We start from the raw sequence: 17,549 nt of genomic DNA, 5'->3' as shown, positions 1-17,549 counted from the left end.
TACAATTATTATCATTCCTAGTTTACCGAAAAGGAAACTGTGGCACGGAGAGATTAAAGAATTTGCCTCAGGTCACAGAACTAACAAGTGGTGAGTGTCGAGTCCAGATCCGGTCAGTCTGGCTCCACTCCCTTCTCAGAGCAGAGACCCAGTGGGGACCCCTTTACATATGCTAACCCACTCCACTTGAAGTGGGTCCTGTCATTGTGCCCATTGTTGGGATGAGGGAATCGAGGCACTTAGTTAAGGGTTAATAAGGCCTATGGAAAGCCACAGTCTGGTTAGAGAGACAGAATGTGAACCTATGAAAAACTACCCTCTATGGCACAAGCGAAATGAAAATAAAAGCAATGTGACAAAGCCGTCTAGAATAAAGTGATGACTCAGTGGTGGAGGGGACAGTGGGGGGCTGCGGGAGGCAGGGAAACTTCTTGGAGGTGGTGGCACTTGAGGTGTCCTGGAAGGTCCCCTTCACCCATCTCAGGCTCTACCTCCTCCAGGAAGCCTTCCCTGAGCTCACTCACTGCCCTCTCGTCCCACCCCTACATAAGTATCGATGTGTGGATCAGTCTTCTGCCCAGATTTGAGCTCCTTAAGGGCAACTGTGCGAGTTTGGGGTCTCATTTATCTTTGTATCCCCTGTGCCTAGCCGAATGCCTGACCCCCAGTGGGTCCTCCATAAAAGTCTGGTGGGTAAATGAGACCTGAGGAGGCAGGGTTGAAGAGGAAAGGCAGTGCCGTGCAGGGATAGCTGGTTCGAGTGACGGAAAAAGCCAGCTGGTTTTCACATAGGTATTTGCAGACACCAAAACAGCAGTCAAGAAATATATATTGAATAGGTGTCTAAAGGTTCAGAGTGCTGGGTCTTATACAACAAGAGGAGAATCTATTAAAAATAGAACATTAAGGAGCACCCGGGTGGCTCATTCGGTGAAGCTTCCAACTTTGACTCAGGTCACGATCTCATGGTTTGTGAGTTCGAGCCCCACGTCGGGCTCTGTGCTGACGGCTCGGAGCCTGGAGCTTGCATGGGATTCTGTGTCTCCCTCTCTCTCTGCTCCTGCCCTGCTCACACTCTGTGTGTGTGTGTGTCTCTCTCTCAAAAATAGACAAACATTAAAAAAAAGAGGGAGGGGTGCCTGGGTGGCTCAGTCGGTAGAGTGTCCGACTTTGGCTCAGGTTGTGATCTCACGGTTTGAGGGTTCGAGCCCCGTGTCGGGCTCTGTGCTGACAGCTCAGAGCCTGGAGCCTGCTTCAGATTCTGTGTCTCCCTTTCTATCTACCCCTCCCCTGCTTGCGCTCTGTCTCTCTTTCTCAAAACTAAATAAACATTAAAAATATGTTAACAGCACATTAAAATGCAACAGAAGGAGCAAGAGAGGGAGAGAAGAAATGGGGGCAGGATGCAGGAATAGTGAAGAAGACAGAAACGTGAGCATAGGGTGCCCAGAGGGAACAGGATAAAATAAAGCACACAAGCTAGGCAGAGGCAGGTCAGGGCTGCCGAGCCAGCCCAGGAAAGGACCTCCTTAGGCACCACCTCCTTCCATTATCTCCATCCTCAGGGCTTTTGCCACACGTCACTGCAACAATATGGTAACCATATGCCGTGGGGCCACAAGAGGACTAAGCACCTGGGATAGCATGGTTCATCCAGATGTGAGAGTTGGAAGTATTGCACACTCAGGACTCGATGGGCGTGAGGTCGCCAAGCGTGACTCCTCAAGCGTGAATCAGGGAAAGGAGACAGCCATTAAGAGCTACAAGATGGATTCAGGGTCTCCTCTGTTCCAGTGCCTCGTGAGGAAATGAAATAAAGTGGAGTCCCCTGTGCGACAGCTAGCTGTCCATCGCGGGGAAATGGCATTCTCCCTGGCAAGTGCCAGCTGAGGCTGGCAGACATTTCCCAACTGGTGTGCACAGGACTGGACCCTCCGGTTCTTGAGGCTGGTTTTGCGTTCGTCTCCCCCGTCCAGGGTGCTCCTCAGGTATAAGCTGGAAGGAAGAGAGCAAAGCCCCACCCCCACCCCCACCCCCGGGTGCATGTTTCCTTGTGGTTTTCCTGTGATTATGAGGGCACCAGTTGCCATGGAAACTGTCACACGAGGCAATTGTCAGATAAGATCATAGCTTCTAGGAATAGGGCCCTCAAGTGGTTGTTGAGAAGGATCGGTCAGTGGCTTTGTGTTTAAATTTGAACAAGACATCAACACTGGGTGTGGCTGTTTCAAAACCAAAAACTGGACAAGCCTGGGGTCCAGGGCTTAATCAAAATTGCTCATAGCCAAGAGATAGAATGGGAAGTCTAAGTGGTGGTAAAGGTGCTGGCAGGGGCCGGGAGTCTCTTTGTCTCCTACCAGCTCCAAGGATTGTATCCACTAAAAAAGGTTATTGCACACTGACTGGGTGTTCCGAATGGAGCAAGCAACTGGGAATGGAAACAAAAAATAAGACTGATTGGGGTTCCTCTCCTCAGGGCACCTCCAGCAGCAGAGCTGGTCTTTGAGAAAAAGGATGGGAAAGTTCCCATGACCCCAGAAGTCAAAGAAGCACCCAAGGGCACCTGCCATCTACTTCCTCCTCTCCCTGGCACTTACGAACGTTGTAGAAAGTGTCATTTCCACCCCCTGGTGGACAGCTGTCTGCCCCTTCGGGGAGCCCATCCTTTCATATCTGAATCGCCTCACTGCCCCCTTCCCTTTGTCACTCAGCGTCTTGTCTGGTCCCCACAGACCAGATTGAGATCCTCTTGGTCCAGCTACCAAGCCAGACCCATAAGGACAAGATTCCAAGGACAATTCTTAGTGCTCCCACTCTCAAGCAGTAAGAAAGGTCAGGAACTTTATCCTGGCTCCGAGGCTATTCTATTAGCCCCTGCACTGGGTGAAACGCAGACTTTGTGAGGAAACGTTGCAGCCTCTCCCCACAGAGGACGTTTCTTCCAAGCCCTCAGCTCTCTGTGGTCAGGGCAGTGAGGTCGTTCACCATCGTCAGAGAGCCTTAAACATTTGATAGAAGACAGTTAAAATTTTCCAGGAACAAAGAGCTTGGGTAGTTTGCTCAAATTCACACAGCCAGTAACGCTCTGCTTTGACCCAACCTGTAACCGGTGCCTTTTATGAGAACACATTTGTAAAACAACACCCTACAGGGTGAAGACAGAGCCAAAGTGGTTTGTTTCCTCCACCCTTTGCCTTTGGACCCCTCCTGAAGCAGACATGCTCCCTGCCCCATCTGGATCTTCAATGGTCCTCACTCGCCAACACCTCTGTAGTCAGAAAACCACCCTCCAGATCCGGGGAAACATTCAGATATATAACCACCTGTATGTCACGGGCACTAGGGCACCAATCCTTCGTCTTGGAGTCATTGACCCTTTAGTGGTCCCCAGACAGAGAAGGGAGTGGAGCCACTGGTATGGAAATATTCCAGTATTTTTGATGACTGGAACAGCCTCCCCTGTGAAGTCAGACAGAATACTGTCCCAATGTAAGTGATGTGCAGCAATAAGAAAAAAAAAAAAAAAAAAAAAAAAAAAAAAGTACATAGGGAACTACTGGTCTACCAGGAGTCTACCTGGTAGACTGGTCCAGCTGGGTCACCTTCCAGGACTTCCGCCTTCCCTACCCGCCTCTCCCCATGGCATCTGGGGTTGAAAGCTCGGTCCATCATCCCCAGTTGCACCAGCGAGGGCTTTATTTACCCCCGTCAGCCCTTCTGAACTGGCAGGAGAACATAGGCTCCATTTCACAGAAGTGAACATTTAAGCTTCCTAACCTTAGTGAGCCTCAGCTTCCCATCCCTGTTCGGTTCTGCTCCTGTGGCACCATGGGATCCACTTCAGGGGTCAGGTCAGTCCCTATTACAGGAGAGGAGCTTGACTCCTGGATGGTCAGATGTAACGAACTCTACATAACAGATCTTAGCTGACCCTTTTGCTGTCACCTTTGTCATCGAGAAAAAGCAGGTTGAAGAGAGGTCAGACCCATTGTAAAGAAACAGAAAGTAAAGCATTCTATAAAACGTTCCTGTCTTGGGGTTCAGACTAACCTTCTATCCCCTTCCTGTTAGTTTCCATATTCAGCACTTTTTTCTTTTCAGCAGTAAAATCATTCTCTGTGGGAGGAGAATTTAACTTTGATGTTTAGAGATGCCCTTTAAATGTGGTTATGGTCAAAACAGTGACTGTAAAAACTCAAAGTCAACAGGCAAAGGTAGATACCCATGGGAGACCTGGAGAAGCACCTAATGGGGATCGTGATTAACACAAGGCCACAGCTCTGGATTCTGTTACATGGCATACCTTTACAGAACACAGAGACCCTCTTCTCTGAACCCATTTAGGCTCATTCCCTTAATTTATTAAACTCCATTAAATAAAGTACTTTCATCTGCAAAGGATTCTAATTCCATTTTCTAGGAACTTGGCTGGCTGCCTCTCCCTGGGTCGCCCACTGCAGAGCCCCCTCCCCAGCGAGTGAAGATTTAAGTTGGGGGTGGGTGGGTGGATTGAGTGAAGGGGAGCAGGGGGGACAGAGTTCAATAAAATACTTTAGAAATCAGCGAAGCACTCTGGGTTTCCATGGCAGGTTTGGCTCTCTGGCACAGCCTAGGATTATAGTTCACGGGCTGGAACTAGTTTAGGGGAAGAGTGTAAGTTCTGCAGTCAGGCCACCAGCTGGGCAATTCACTAGTTGAGGGACGTGAAGCAAGTATGAACCTCTTTAAGCCTCAATTTCCTTTTTAATAGTATCACGATCTTAACAAACATCTTAAAAAGCTAAAGGAGGTAATGATTGTAGGAGTTCCTTGTAAGCGTCACAATATGAAATAGTGCATGTTCTATTTATTCTTTCTAATTTATGTATTTAAATTTTTTTTTCATGTTTATTTATTTTTGAGAGAGACAGAGACAGAGCCTGGGCAGAGGAGGGGCAGAGAGAGAGGGAGACACAGAATCTGAAGCAGGCTCCGGGCTCTGAGCTGCCAGCACAGAGCCCCATGCGGGGCTCGAACTCAAGAGAACTGTGAGATCATGACCTAGGCCAAAGTCGGACGCTTAACCCAGCTGAGCCACCCAGGCGCCCCTCTTTCTACTTTAAAAAAGTCACCCTTGTTTGCCTTTTGTTTGTTTGTTGTTTTCTCGTTGCTAGTTAAGGGTAATTCTGATAGGTGGTTATCAGAGGAGTTACGCCCTTAGGCTGAGATTGACCCTCCCTCACTGTGTGAACCTAGAGAGGTTATGCTCTGTGCCTCAGTTACCCTATTTGTTTAGTCCTGGTTCTGATTCCTGAAGCCAGTGTCAGTAACCGTGGTGAAAAGGATACTTAGACAATCACCTTCTGCCTCCTCTGGATATGGGTTCCCTTGTTGGTGATGAACACGATAGAAAATGTTCCAGTTACTATGGCTACCTAAGAAACTATACCAAAACTTAGTGGCATAAAACAACTATTATGCTCATGAGCAAACCTTCATCTGAAGGCTCATCCCTCCCAAGTCTGGAGGTTGCTGCCGGCTGGTGGCTGGTGGTCTTGTTTCCTCTCACTGTGGGCCTCTCCATGATTGTAGTTTCTCGGCTTGGGCTGGTTTGGGCTTCCTTGCAGCATGGTGGCTGGTTTCCAAGGACTAGAGACCCAAGAGAGAACAAGAAGCAGGTGGAAGTCATAATGCCTTTTATCACCTAGCCTTGGAAGTCCAGCAAGGTCACTTCTGCCACCTTCCGTTTGTTGAAGCAGTCATGAAGTCCCATCTGGGATCAAGGGGTGGGGTGGGGAGGGAAGTAGAGCCTGCATTCTGATGGGGAGTGGCAAAGACTGGAAATATCGTTATGGCCCTTTTGGGAAAAGACAACCTGGCAGATATGAACACAGGCAGCTCCCACTCTACACCCTGTGAGAGGGGCTTCTGCTTAATATTTGGTGCCCCCTTCCTCCTTATCCAACTTGTCTTAAAATTTGCCTTCTTTTCTCTTTGTCCGTCTGTGGGACCGACATAATGAACAAGAAGTGGGTGCCGGGCCAGTAGGTAGAGAAGAGAGTGAAGCAAAAGGCTTGAAAACGAACTGATAGCCGCTACCCCCTCCTCGTGGTATTTCAGTGTGGCTGTGATGAGGTCCCCGCCCGGAGCTGGATGCTCTCACTGCAGCAGAGCCTGCTGATTTCCGAGAGCCATGAAGACAGAGGATTTTGGTCTTGTCTGAATTGTGTATGCTCCCTGGCTGGCAAGAGCGGGGGACTTCGTGTCTTTATGCAAAGAATGTAACAAAAAGCCAAAGCTTGTGTGCTCCCTGCAGTGACCCAGAGATCAGCTTTCCGGAGGCCTGGTCTGCGAGTCAAATGGACCCGCCGAGGAGGGCAGCAGCAGGGACCTTGGCGTGACTGCTTTTGACATCCTTTCACCCTCCTAGAGCAAAGCTCATCAGCCACAGAAGTCTGTCCTTTAGGGGTTCAGGACAGGAGAGAGGGAAAATAAGGGGAGAGGAAACAATGTAGAATTCGTGCTTCTTGGGACCCCATGTCTTAGGTCATTCCCCTGGGCTAGCATAAAAACTCAGCCTAACTGTAAGGGTGAGCAAGGGAAAGGGTCTCCCTCCACGGTGGCATCAGGGACTTTCCTCCTCTGACTCCATTTGACTCATAACTATGGATGATGGGTGCATTCTTCCTGTGGACGGGAGGGACCACAGCAAAAATTTCTTTCACGTATTCCTGAGTAAAATGGAGATCTGGGGCGCCTGGGTGGCTCAGTCGGGTAAGTGCCCAACTCTTGGTTTCAGCTCAGGTCATGCTCTCATAGCTAGGGATTTGAGCCCCGAGTCAGGCTCTGCACTACCGCACAGAGCCTGCTTGGGATCCTCTCTCTCCCTGTCTCTCAGCCCTTCCCCTGCTCAAGCTTTCTCTCAAAATAAATAAAGCTAAAAAAAAAAAAAAAAAAAAAAAAGAATGGGGAGATTCTCTGGACCCATCTTAAACCTTTTTTTCTTTTTGGATACGCTAGGGGCTTTTCCAACTCTGCTTCAGCAAAGCTTTTTCAGAGATGCAATTGTTTGCTCATCATCGATATCAGCCAGGCCATCATGTGGCAACGCTCTGACCACAGTCCCCTATCACCCAACTGACAGGCACATGGGAAATAACATTTGCCTTAATCTAAGGAAAATAAATTTTGGGAAGATACATCTGCTAGTATTTAAAAAAAAGAAAGAAAGAAAGAAAGAAAGAAAGAAAGAAAGAAAGAAAGAAAGAAGAAAATACATATGACAAATTCCAAAGTAAAGGTTTTTTTGTTGTTGTTGTTTTTAGTGAACTCACAGACCTACTGGCATTTTTCTGATGTTTATTGCGTATACGACGTATGAATGGCAATACGAGTAGCCACCTACTATTTTGATTATCTCAGCAGTAAATGGCTCTTCTCCTCACTTGTATGGCTATTTTGTTTTAATTTTTTTAATTTTTTTTTTTTTTTGAGATAGAGACACAGAGCATGAGTGAGGGAGGGGCAGAGAGAGAGAGAGGGAGACACAGAATCTGAAGCAGGCTTCAGGCTCTGAGCTGTCAGCACAGAGCCCAATGTGGGACTCAAACCCACGAACTGTGAGATCATGACCTGAGCTGAAGGCAGCCACTTAACCAACTGAGCCACCCAGGCACCCCTAATGGCTATTTAACAGAATCTTGTCTGTGTCACCTAGAAGTCTGAAAAAGAAGAGTGGAAACACATTAGCTAAGTAGGCTGTGTGTTCAGAAACCCATGGAATTTGCATTTCAAAATCTAACTATTATCTCTGAACCTGCTAATTTTGAGTCTTAGGCAACTTCCATTACTTCTAAGTAACCCACACAGGAGAGAAGGAGGTAGATCTCTGGCTTTATCTGCCCCCACCACCTCCATCACAACTCCAACACCAGGGTCCCAGTGCCATCTCTCAGCATTGGGCTTCTTTTAGATTTGAGTACTTATTATGTCCTAAGAACTTTAGACACTCTATTTGGGAAATTCACTTACATTATCTCGTGTTACCTTCATTCAGAATCAAGCAGGTGAGGTACTGTTATTATCCCCCATTCTACGGATACAGAAATGAAGTTCATAGAGTATAAATAAACTACAATAGGTGGTGTGCAAGTGAGCAGCTGTTCGAGCTCAGATTCGAGGTCATATCTCTCCAACTTTAAAGATTGTGCTCAATAAACTCAAGAGGTACCCTCAAAGTGCTTTATAGTCTCCCTGGGAGGTGCCCAGGCAGCGAACTTGAATTTGAATCCCAGATCATACTCACTTGCTGTGTGACTTGAGCAAGTTATTTCACTTCTCTGAATTAGCCATTTTCTCATCTGAAAAAATAGAGGTAATAATAGCACATCCCTCATAGTATTGCTAAGTATTGCTAAGAGGATTAAATCAGATTACTCGTACAAACAGTGTTTTGCGCTTAATATGTGTTATGATAATTGACTGCTGTGATCTATCTTCAATAATGAGAATGCAGGAAATATTATAAGTGTTGTGCTAATGGCATCTCACCCAAATTGGGTAAGGAGAGTCCCGTATCAAGACAAGTGCCCCGTTGGCCATATACCTCTGCTGGCTCCCTGGGTCAGCAGGGGATCATGGGAAGGAAGGTTAGCACAGCTTGGTCAGCATTTCTATGGACAAATGTGGCCATCCACTTAGCTCTGAACTCAAGCTGCCATTCCAAGTTGCCCTTGTCTGGGCTTTCCAGCAAATGGGTCAAGTAGGGTACTAAAGTGGTAGGAGTCAAGGGACTGTGTGCTTCCCTCTGGGTCTAAGACTCAGTGACTGAGGGCCCAGAGCACCCTGAGTTACAGGCCTAGTCTTTCTAGCAAAGGAAAGATGCTTTTCAGAATCTAATTACTAAGCCGAGGATTAACCATAGAACTGAATACCACAAGGGGTTAGGGATCCCACGCTTTCTGTCTTCTTCACGTTGAAGTCAATTTTTATGTAGCATGCTCTAAAGCAACCTGGACGCAACAGTCTTTACAAGAATAACTTGTCTTCCGTGTCCTGTCCAAAGTCAACAGAAACAGTGAGGTCATTAAAAACTGAAGGAACTTCGTCACTGAGAATAGCTTGTGAATTTTCGTGCTGAAGTTCTTTCTAAATTCAGTCTATCATCCCCAAATGAAATTCTCATCAACAATTCATCAGTGAAAAGCTCATGAAGACCAACGAGTCCTTCCTGTGAAGAGTTTTAAGTATAAGTAGGAGTTTTATGTATAAACTTTTCAAAGTTTTAGGGGTTGAAGTAAAAGTATACAGCTTTATAAGACATGCGTAAGATAGCAAGAGAGGCTCATGTGAAAAGCTGTATCTGCCAGCTCCATAGCTCCTCACGTGGTAAAAGTGGCACCTTCGTCACTACACCCATATCATTTACCGTGACATGAGTCCCTAACACAAGTCTGTTGGCCACAAGTCAGTTGCCCAGTGCCATGTTCCGTTTTTGCCTTTTCCTCTATGCCTGTCCCCCTCCCTGCGCCCACTGCCACTAGAGCGCCTCAGAGAAGGTTCGCCATCATACAATCAGAAGGGATGTGGTCTTGGGATGCTCCTAAAGCTCCAGCCTTGAATGGCCAAAAGGGTGCTAGTTCCTTTCAGAGATGGTGAGAATGTTCTCCTCCCCAGCTTTCATTTTCCACCAGGATCTCAAATCAGCTTGTTTGGGGTCTAGTCTGCCTAAATCTATTATTCCCACTTAATGGCCCTCATCTCTGGTCTCCTGCCCTTAGTAGACTTCTTAATTCAGTCCAGCAGGCCAGACAGGGAGCTGTTTTCCTTCATTTACTCCTTTTTCCCAGCCTCCCCCAACCACTAATTCTTTTCTCCATACTGTTCTAAGAATAAAAAAAGCCCTTTGCTTATCAATGACTGGAAATAGAAAACAGAGAGGGAGAGAGAGGAAGAGGCAGCCAGACAGAGAGAGAGAGTACGTGTGTGGGTGTATGCGCCTACCCACGCAGTATTCTCACTGGGCTTTCATAAGCTCAAACGAGTCACAGGACATTATCAGGGAACATTTCACGGGTGAGGAAGATCTTGTTTGCCTTAGAAAATGAGAAGCGTCGGATATGTGCGCAGGTGGAAAGAAAGGGTACTCACGGCCCAAGGACCTTTGAAGTGTTATGTGAGTGGGGCCCGCTGAGTGGAGCAGTGGAAACAGTTAGCGCTGGGCAGGAGTCGCGGGAGAGGGAAGTCATGAAATGTAAGGGTGGACATCTGGGGCCAAGCTGAGCTGTGGGAAAACAAGCAGATGACAGTAGATTTGCTATGGTCAACATGGAGTGAGCTCTGGGAGGTATCGGAGCAGGGATTGTGGCAGGATGTATTTGTGACTTTCAAGGGAGCTCCGTGCTCAAAGTGGGCTGAATGAGGGCAGAGAATACAAGTGTGTGTAGTCATAGTGGAAAGAGCCCGACGAAGACAGGCGTTGGGAAGGCACACGTGCCTGGAGGTAGACAAGTCAGACAGGAGGAGCGACAGTTGTTCTGGAGGAGATCAGGGATCTCTTGTCCTGTGATGTTGCCACTTGACTGGAGTTTCCATTGATTGTGAGCTACTTTTCAAAATGAGTTCGGACAGGTTTTGTGCCCTTTACTACACCTACACTTTGTCCTGTAAGTCTGTATTCTCATTTCCTTAAGAAGTCTCTCCACGGTCTGCCACCAGAACCCCCAACTTGTCTTATCTGTTTTCTGTTGCAATCTTTGCTTCGAACCTTGGTTTTGACACCTTGCGTGGCCCCCTTGGACTTGAAACCCTACTTTCTCTTGCTTCCTGGCCCACCATCTTTGGGGCTAATGATGAGAGAGATCTTTCATGCTTCCCCAGAGCATCACTATCCCCAGTCCTGCCTCCTAGGCCTCCTTCCTTGAATTTCTTCTCCCCTAGAAGATGGGAGATGAGAAATTCTGTAATTGGAAACTCCAAGATTTGTGCATGACGGAGCATAAAGCCGCTCTCCACAGTAGAAGACAATACCCTGTGGTACGATTAACATGATTCCTTAAACGTAGTCTCTTTTTCTAGCAGAACTGGTGAGCGTTCTCCACCTTTGTCACCAAAAGCACATTTATGGGTCCTAGGTGGTGGTAATGTCATCTCTGCTCCTAGTATAGAACCCTAGGAATTTCAGGGACTCATGCTGAACTATCTGGAAGATTACAGTGTCACACCTTTCAACTTGGAACCGTAACACTGTGGGCCTGGATGACAACTGAAAACTGGTGTGGGATACAAAGGCAGGTCTGATCCCTAACTGACATGGAGAATGGATATAATAACCATAAGACAGTGGTTCCAGGCAGCACAGCTTTTCTCTGAGCCCGACACAAGGGCACTAGTTGGAAAACGAGTAAGGATCCCAGCGTATTTTAGGTCTGAATCAAGGAACACCCACTTATTTGGGGGACGGGAGCCTTTCAATATTGTGTAGGTAGCTCAGCTTTGAAACTGCCATCTCTGGCGGTATCTACACTATCCAAAGCCTTCTGGTGCAGAAGCAGACTTCCTGGAGTGTGTTCCAGTAATTCTTCCCTGATCCCAGCAGGAAACAGACACAGAAGAGCCTTTTTCTTTGAAATGTGGCTGTCCTGCTGGGGTTGAGAATGGCCCCGGGAGAAGCAGCGACTTCAGTGACTTTAGCTGGTGGAACAGCCTGTAATTTGACAAGTGTAGGGAGGGCTTACGTAAAGGTGGCTATTGGGGCTGCCGTAACAAAACACCACACATTGGGTGGCTAAAGCAACAGCAATTTGTTTTTTCACAGTTCTGGAGGCTGGAAGTTCAAGATCAGGGTGCTGGTGGGTTCTGAGGGCTCTCTCCTTGGCTTGCAGATGGCTTGCTGCCTCTCCACATGGGGGACTCTGGGTGTCCAACAATTCTACTCTAAAGACACCAGTCAGACTGGATTGAGCCCATCCTAAAGGTCTTATTTTAACGGAATCAGGCCCATTTAGAGGCCCTTGCTCCAAATACAGTCTGGTTCTGAGGTATTGGAGTTAGGGCTTCAACATGTGAATTTAAGGGAATGATTGACCCCATAACAAGTAGTTTGAGAGAATCTTTACTTGAACACCAGTAATCATGAGAGCTAACATTTATTGGGGGTCACTATATGCCAGATACTGTTCTCTTTTTTTAAATGTGTATTTATTTTCTGAGAGACAGAGACAGAGTGTGAGCTGGGGAAGGACAGAGAGAGGGAGACACAGAATCCGAAGCAGGCTCCAGGCTCCCAGCTGTCAGCACAGAGCCCAACGCGGGGCTCGAACTCATGAACTGTGAGATCATGACCTGAGCCAAAGTCAGACACTTAACCGACTGAGCCTCCCAGGCGCCCTGCCAGAAGCTGTTCTAGATATTTGTCATATATTATTCCATCTCCTCTTCATAATTATAGATTGTGTAATTGTAGATTATACAGATTGTAAAATAATCCTGCCCTCTAGATTGTGTCCTTCTTTTCTGCAAAGCGGTCCCCTTACTTTGGTGTGATTATGCGATACAGTGATTTTCACACCCCGGTCCATGATGTGATGTGAGTTGGAATAGTGGGAGAATCCTATGGTGGTGCTTTGGCTGGTAGGCGACCTCTGCAAAGTGCAAGGCTTTCTTTCGCAATTCAGGCATCCACAAGCCAGACTTCCTCCGGGCGATGGGACGGTATGAGCGGGAAGACTGAGGGTCTTGCAGAGGGCCTCTCCTCGACTGCCCCCATCCACAGAGCTGAAATTCTGCCCTCGTTCCTGGGCAAACTGAATCATCAGATTAAGACAGCAAGCTATCCTCTCTAGGAGTCAGGCAAGAAAGAATGACAGAGCGCTGTCCCCAAGAGGCAGGCAGCCTCCCAGTTGAATCATGGATATCTGTAAGATACACCAGCACACCCTGGGGAACCCCTGCGGAAACTGCTGCTTGTTTCTTACAAGCCAGACACCTGTATGTACCACGATTTTTCTCACTTAACCCACCTATCAGCTCTGAAAAAGCTATTCTTACTCCTGTTTACAGATAAGGAAACTGAAATTAGATGCAGCCACAGCCCTGGGCCCCACCCTTCCCCTGTGTGACCTTGGGCTGGATAGTTAACCTCTCTGGGTGGGTCTCAGTGGCCTCACCTATAAAGTAAATGCTCACTTTCATATCCCCCTCCAGCCTGACAGCTCCACACAGCTGGTCAGAGGCCTCTCTGCTTATGGCCGACAGAGCTCGGCATTCAAGTGCCACGGGAACGTTGCACGTGCACGCTGTGTGACCACCCCTCTTGGCCTCTGGCTCCCCGCCCTCCTTTCTGCAGACACAACAGTGGACGTGCTCCTATGGCTCCTCCTTCCCCACTCCACTGCCTAAACTCCCTCCTCACCCGGGATAACCTTCAGAGAACCCGTGGAGTTTGCGTAGGAATAAACAGCCCCCCAGAGTGTGAGTCAATCAGCGACCTGGGCAACCGCCTGGGGCAGCCCTGGGCCACCCTGCCAGCTCAGAGGGAGAGGAGGTGAAGAGTAACCCTGGATGAACTGACACTGGGCTTTCCGTCTCCTTCTCTGACCCTCCAGGAGGCTCTGTCGGTGGTGAGCGACGACCAGTCCCTCTTCGACTCTGCCTACGGAGCGGCGGCCCATCTCCCCAAGGCCGACATGACCGCCTCAGGGAGTCCTGACTATGGCCAGCCCCACAAAATCAACCCCCTCCCGCCGCAGCAGGAATGGATTAATCAGCCGGTGAGGGTCAATGTCAAGCGGGAGTATGACCACATGAATGGATCCAGGTAAGCCCACCAGGCCTGTGCAGCTCCAGGGGTAGGTGCGGCCTGCTGCCAGGTGAGGGGCTGGTGGAGGCTTGAGGCATGCTTGCTCCCCAGGTGTCTGAGTCAAGCGGATCTGACTGAAGTGGCTGCTGGTGCTGGGCCAGGGAGCCTGAGTCAGTCCCTAGAAAGCTGAGACAAGAGAAGGCTATAAAACTGAGGGCTGGGAGTAGAGTAAGGCCAGGAAGCCCTACTGGCTTCTAAGCCCACCTGGCTCTCTAAGTCTTAGTACAGCCCTCAACAGCCAGGTCAGAGTCGGACTCAACGGCCCTCTGCCAATACTTGTGGAACACCTATTGTGTGTCAGGCCCAGGTAGAGCCCCTCTTGGGGAAGCCCTAGTGAGAACCTACCCTCCCTGACCTGTTGAAGAAACTTGACCCCTCTGGGTGGGTCTTACTAGAGCAAAGGTGACCAAACCACCCTTACGGGAAAAGTCCAGAAGTGACGACAGAGGTGAGCCCATCTATGGTCTCACTGAGCAAGGGAGGACACATCACACTTGGAAAGTGTAGTTGAACTTGGTGGTGCCCAGGGCAGTAAGACTGTTCTTGTGGAAATGCAGGGAAGAGAGCCCAAGGAGAGAAGAATCAGAGGGTCAAGGAAGGGCATGCCGGGAGGACAGGTAGCCCAGACTTCATTCCCAGCTCTGCCCTTGAACAAGCTATCTAGCTGTCTGATCACCAGCTGTCTCTTTCCTAGAACAGGACTAGAGGATCTGCTTCTTCATAGGCTTGTCCCGATGGTTAAGTCTGATGCTGTGGAGGAAGGACCCAAGACAGTGCTTGGGACTCAGAAAGTGCTCCACAGTGATAGCGATCCTCATGAGCAAAAAAGAGAGAAAATATTAGTCTCATTCATGAACTATCGGGCAAGTCAATGGGCCTATAGCACAAGGGGATAAAAATGAAAATTAATGAAGGGCCCTGAATGGCAGGCTAAGAAAATATGGAATTTATTCTGTATGCAGACACTGACTTTAAGCGTAGACTTGACATTTGCTGTCTTCAGAGCTTCATTTACAGAACTGAGGGTCTTTGTATACAGTGGTGGGGAAGGGAGCCTCAGAAAGATAAGAAGGTAGTGAAATATCTCAGGTAAGAGATTACAAAGTTCTGAATTTGAGCGACTTTAATAATTAGAGAAATAAAAAGAAGTACATGCATGAAGGACACGTCAAAGGGATAATTAGCAGGGTTCAGATGGACAAACATTGAAGTCTCTGGGGGTTGGAGGGTATATGAGAGGAAAGAACAAAAAACGACTGGAGCTTGGATGATTGTAGGAAGGATGGTGATGTTATCCAGGGGACATAGGAAAGGAAATGCTTTGGGAAGAGATGTCAGTGTTCCCTCTGAGATTCCTGGGAGCAATAAGTAGAACATCCAGCTAAAAAATGTCTACTAGGCCTTGGAAACTAAAGCTCAGATAATATTTGGGGGCTGGAATGTAGGTTTGGGCATCATCTCTAGAGAGTTTTCACTAGAAGCGGATGAGGTCGGTAAGGAAACAAGTCTACAGAAGGAGAGAGAAGGGGGCGAGTGTGCAGCTGGGAAGGAGACCTCCCCCAGACAATCCCTGGTCTCCGACTCGCCTGTGGGAACCCCCAGCCCTTCCACATTCCAATCCCAGTAACCAGAACCAGTCACCGGAATCACAGCTGCCTTCCCAGAGTCTAGCCTTCTAGGAAGGCCCAGAGGTTCTGAGCCAGGAGTCCCTCACATGAGCATCTCTCCACACAGATAATAAGGATAGTGAGCCCCTCATAGTGGACGGAGGGTATCGTTTGTTAAATATTTTTCCATATTATCTTATGGTTTGCTTCCCACCATGATCCCGTGAGGTAGATGTCGCCATTACATTTTGACATTTGAAGGCAAATTGGGCTTTTGGGGGCGGGGAGTGGTAGACGCCTTGTCTGAGGACTTAGAGGAGGCAAATCTGGCACCAGAGCTGGGCTTTTCTGATTCCTGGCCTGTGGGCCACCTCTCTGCTCCCTCCCTCCCTGTACATTGTGCCTTTGGGCTCCTGGTCCAATTTCTGCCGGCACTCAGCCTGGCAGCAAGGAAGGCGATTCAGCAATACTTCCCAAACTGGCCCAACCACAGGACCTTCCTGATGCTTATTGAAAATCCAGATTCCACCCTTGGAGAGTCTTTGGTCTGTTGTAGCCTGAATCCCAACCACTGCTCACCTCTGTTGCCCCGCCCCAACCCAGACAGGCAGCACCTGTCCTTCTAGGCTGCCTCAGTTGCGCCCTGTTGTCCTCGCTTCTGCTTGCTTTCCTAAAGTCTGTTCTTCAGACTAACCCTTTCAGAATATTTATTTTTTTAATGTTTATTCATTTTTGAGACGGTGGGGGTGGGGGGTGGTAGACAGAGGATCTGAAGCAGGCTCTCTGCTGTCGAACCCACGAACATGAGATCATGACCTGGGTAGATGTCGGTCACTTAACCAACTGAGCCATCCAGACACCCCATCCTTTCAGAATACTTAACTCTCTTGCTCAAAATCCTTTACTGCCTTGTGACAAAACCCAAAGTCTTCTACCTGGCCCCCATTTCTATGAAACTCATTTTCTCCTTCCTGTCTCCCTCCTTCCTTCCGCACCAGCCACACAAGACTCTGGACCCCAAGCACTCTCTTGCCCCAGAGTCTCATGCCTGTATTCCTTCTTTCTGGAGCATTCCTACTCCATCAAGTCATAGGACTCTCTCTCCCACTTGTTTCAGGTCTCTGTGCCTGAATGTCACCTTTCAGCAGACCTCCCTCACCGCCTGCTCTAAGACAGCACCTGTCACTCTTTGCCTTCTTAGGTCTTCTTAGCTCTTCCTGACTCGTATCACATCCCTCACTAAAATGCAGGCAGGGCCTCGTTTTGTTTACTGAGCAATGCCTGTCACCTGATCCGTGCTCCAGAAAGAGTTGTTAAATGAATGAGTGAGTGAATGCGTGGCTGACGAGACTCAATGGTGAAGATACTTCTTCAAAGCCATATGGGTCATGGTGTACAAGCCAGGACAGAAACCAAGGTCTGCCCACTTTGCCTCGGCTAGAGCCTGCATCTGTGCTCAGGGGGAGGCCACACTGTCGAGCTGACCTCTCACTCCCCTGCAGGGCATTCCGACCTATTAATCTGGGGCAAGGAAATCGAGTTTCAGGACCCACTTGTCAGCCATCCCTGGCTGCAGTCACACCAGAAGCCAGCTGGAGGAGAGCTGTGTGAACACCTCTAAAGAACAGACGTGGTATTTACGTGGCTCTGGTCGCACAAAGCAGCCCCTGCTTTTGATTTGCCTGTCCTGACCCCGACCGTCCGCAGGTGATAGAGTAGGTTCAGAAAGATGGATGGAGTCTCACTCACCCTGGGGGAACAAAGAAGATACCGTGGGCTCTCGGAGCCACGCAGGCTAGGGACGGCCATTGCCGGCACCTCGTAAATATTCTCCAGGAGCCCACATGTAAGCTGGCCTGGTGGGCAGCAGGGAGCAGGGGTTTTCAGAAAAACGTCTTTGCTGAGGATAGATTCTACTATTTGATCATGCAAAGAAGAAATGACACGATGAGATAGATGCCAGGCGATTTAAATCTCTCATCCTCAACCCTGTGTGTTGACCCCATTTGGGGTCTCTTGGCTCATGGACCAGATTTGTGGTGTCCAAGGCAGTAGCCACTAGCCGCACGCTGCTTCTGAGCCCTTGAAGTGTGGCTAATCCAAAA

General features: G+C 48.6%; 1 protein-coding gene across 3 annotated transcripts in view; it reads left to right on the top strand.

The window, feature by feature from the left end:
- The window catches only part of FLI1 (Fli-1 proto-oncogene, ETS transcription factor), a 131,082-nt gene that overhangs the window by 60,466 nt on the left and 53,067 nt on the right, over positions 1-17,549 (top strand). For 2 of the 3 annotated variants that reach the window (XM_060605223.3, XM_078432953.2), the window contains one exon: positions 13,584-13,795. The exons of the other annotated variant lie outside the window; for it this stretch is intronic. In XM_060605223.3, coding sequence (XP_060461206.1) covers positions 13,584-13,795 — 212 coding nt within the window. The remainder of the gene's footprint in view (positions 1-13,583; positions 13,796-17,549) is intronic. 3 annotated transcript variants of the gene reach the window in all.

The sequence above is a fragment of the Panthera onca genome, chromosome D1, assembly GCF_046562875.1.
Source record: "Panthera onca isolate mPanOnc1 chromosome D1, mPanOnc1 haplotype 2, whole genome shotgun sequence".
Lineage (NCBI taxonomy): Eukaryota > Metazoa > Chordata > Mammalia > Carnivora > Felidae > Panthera > Panthera onca.
The sequence above is the reverse complement of the archived record's forward strand: the minus strand, read 5'-3'. Positions and strand labels throughout refer to the sequence as shown.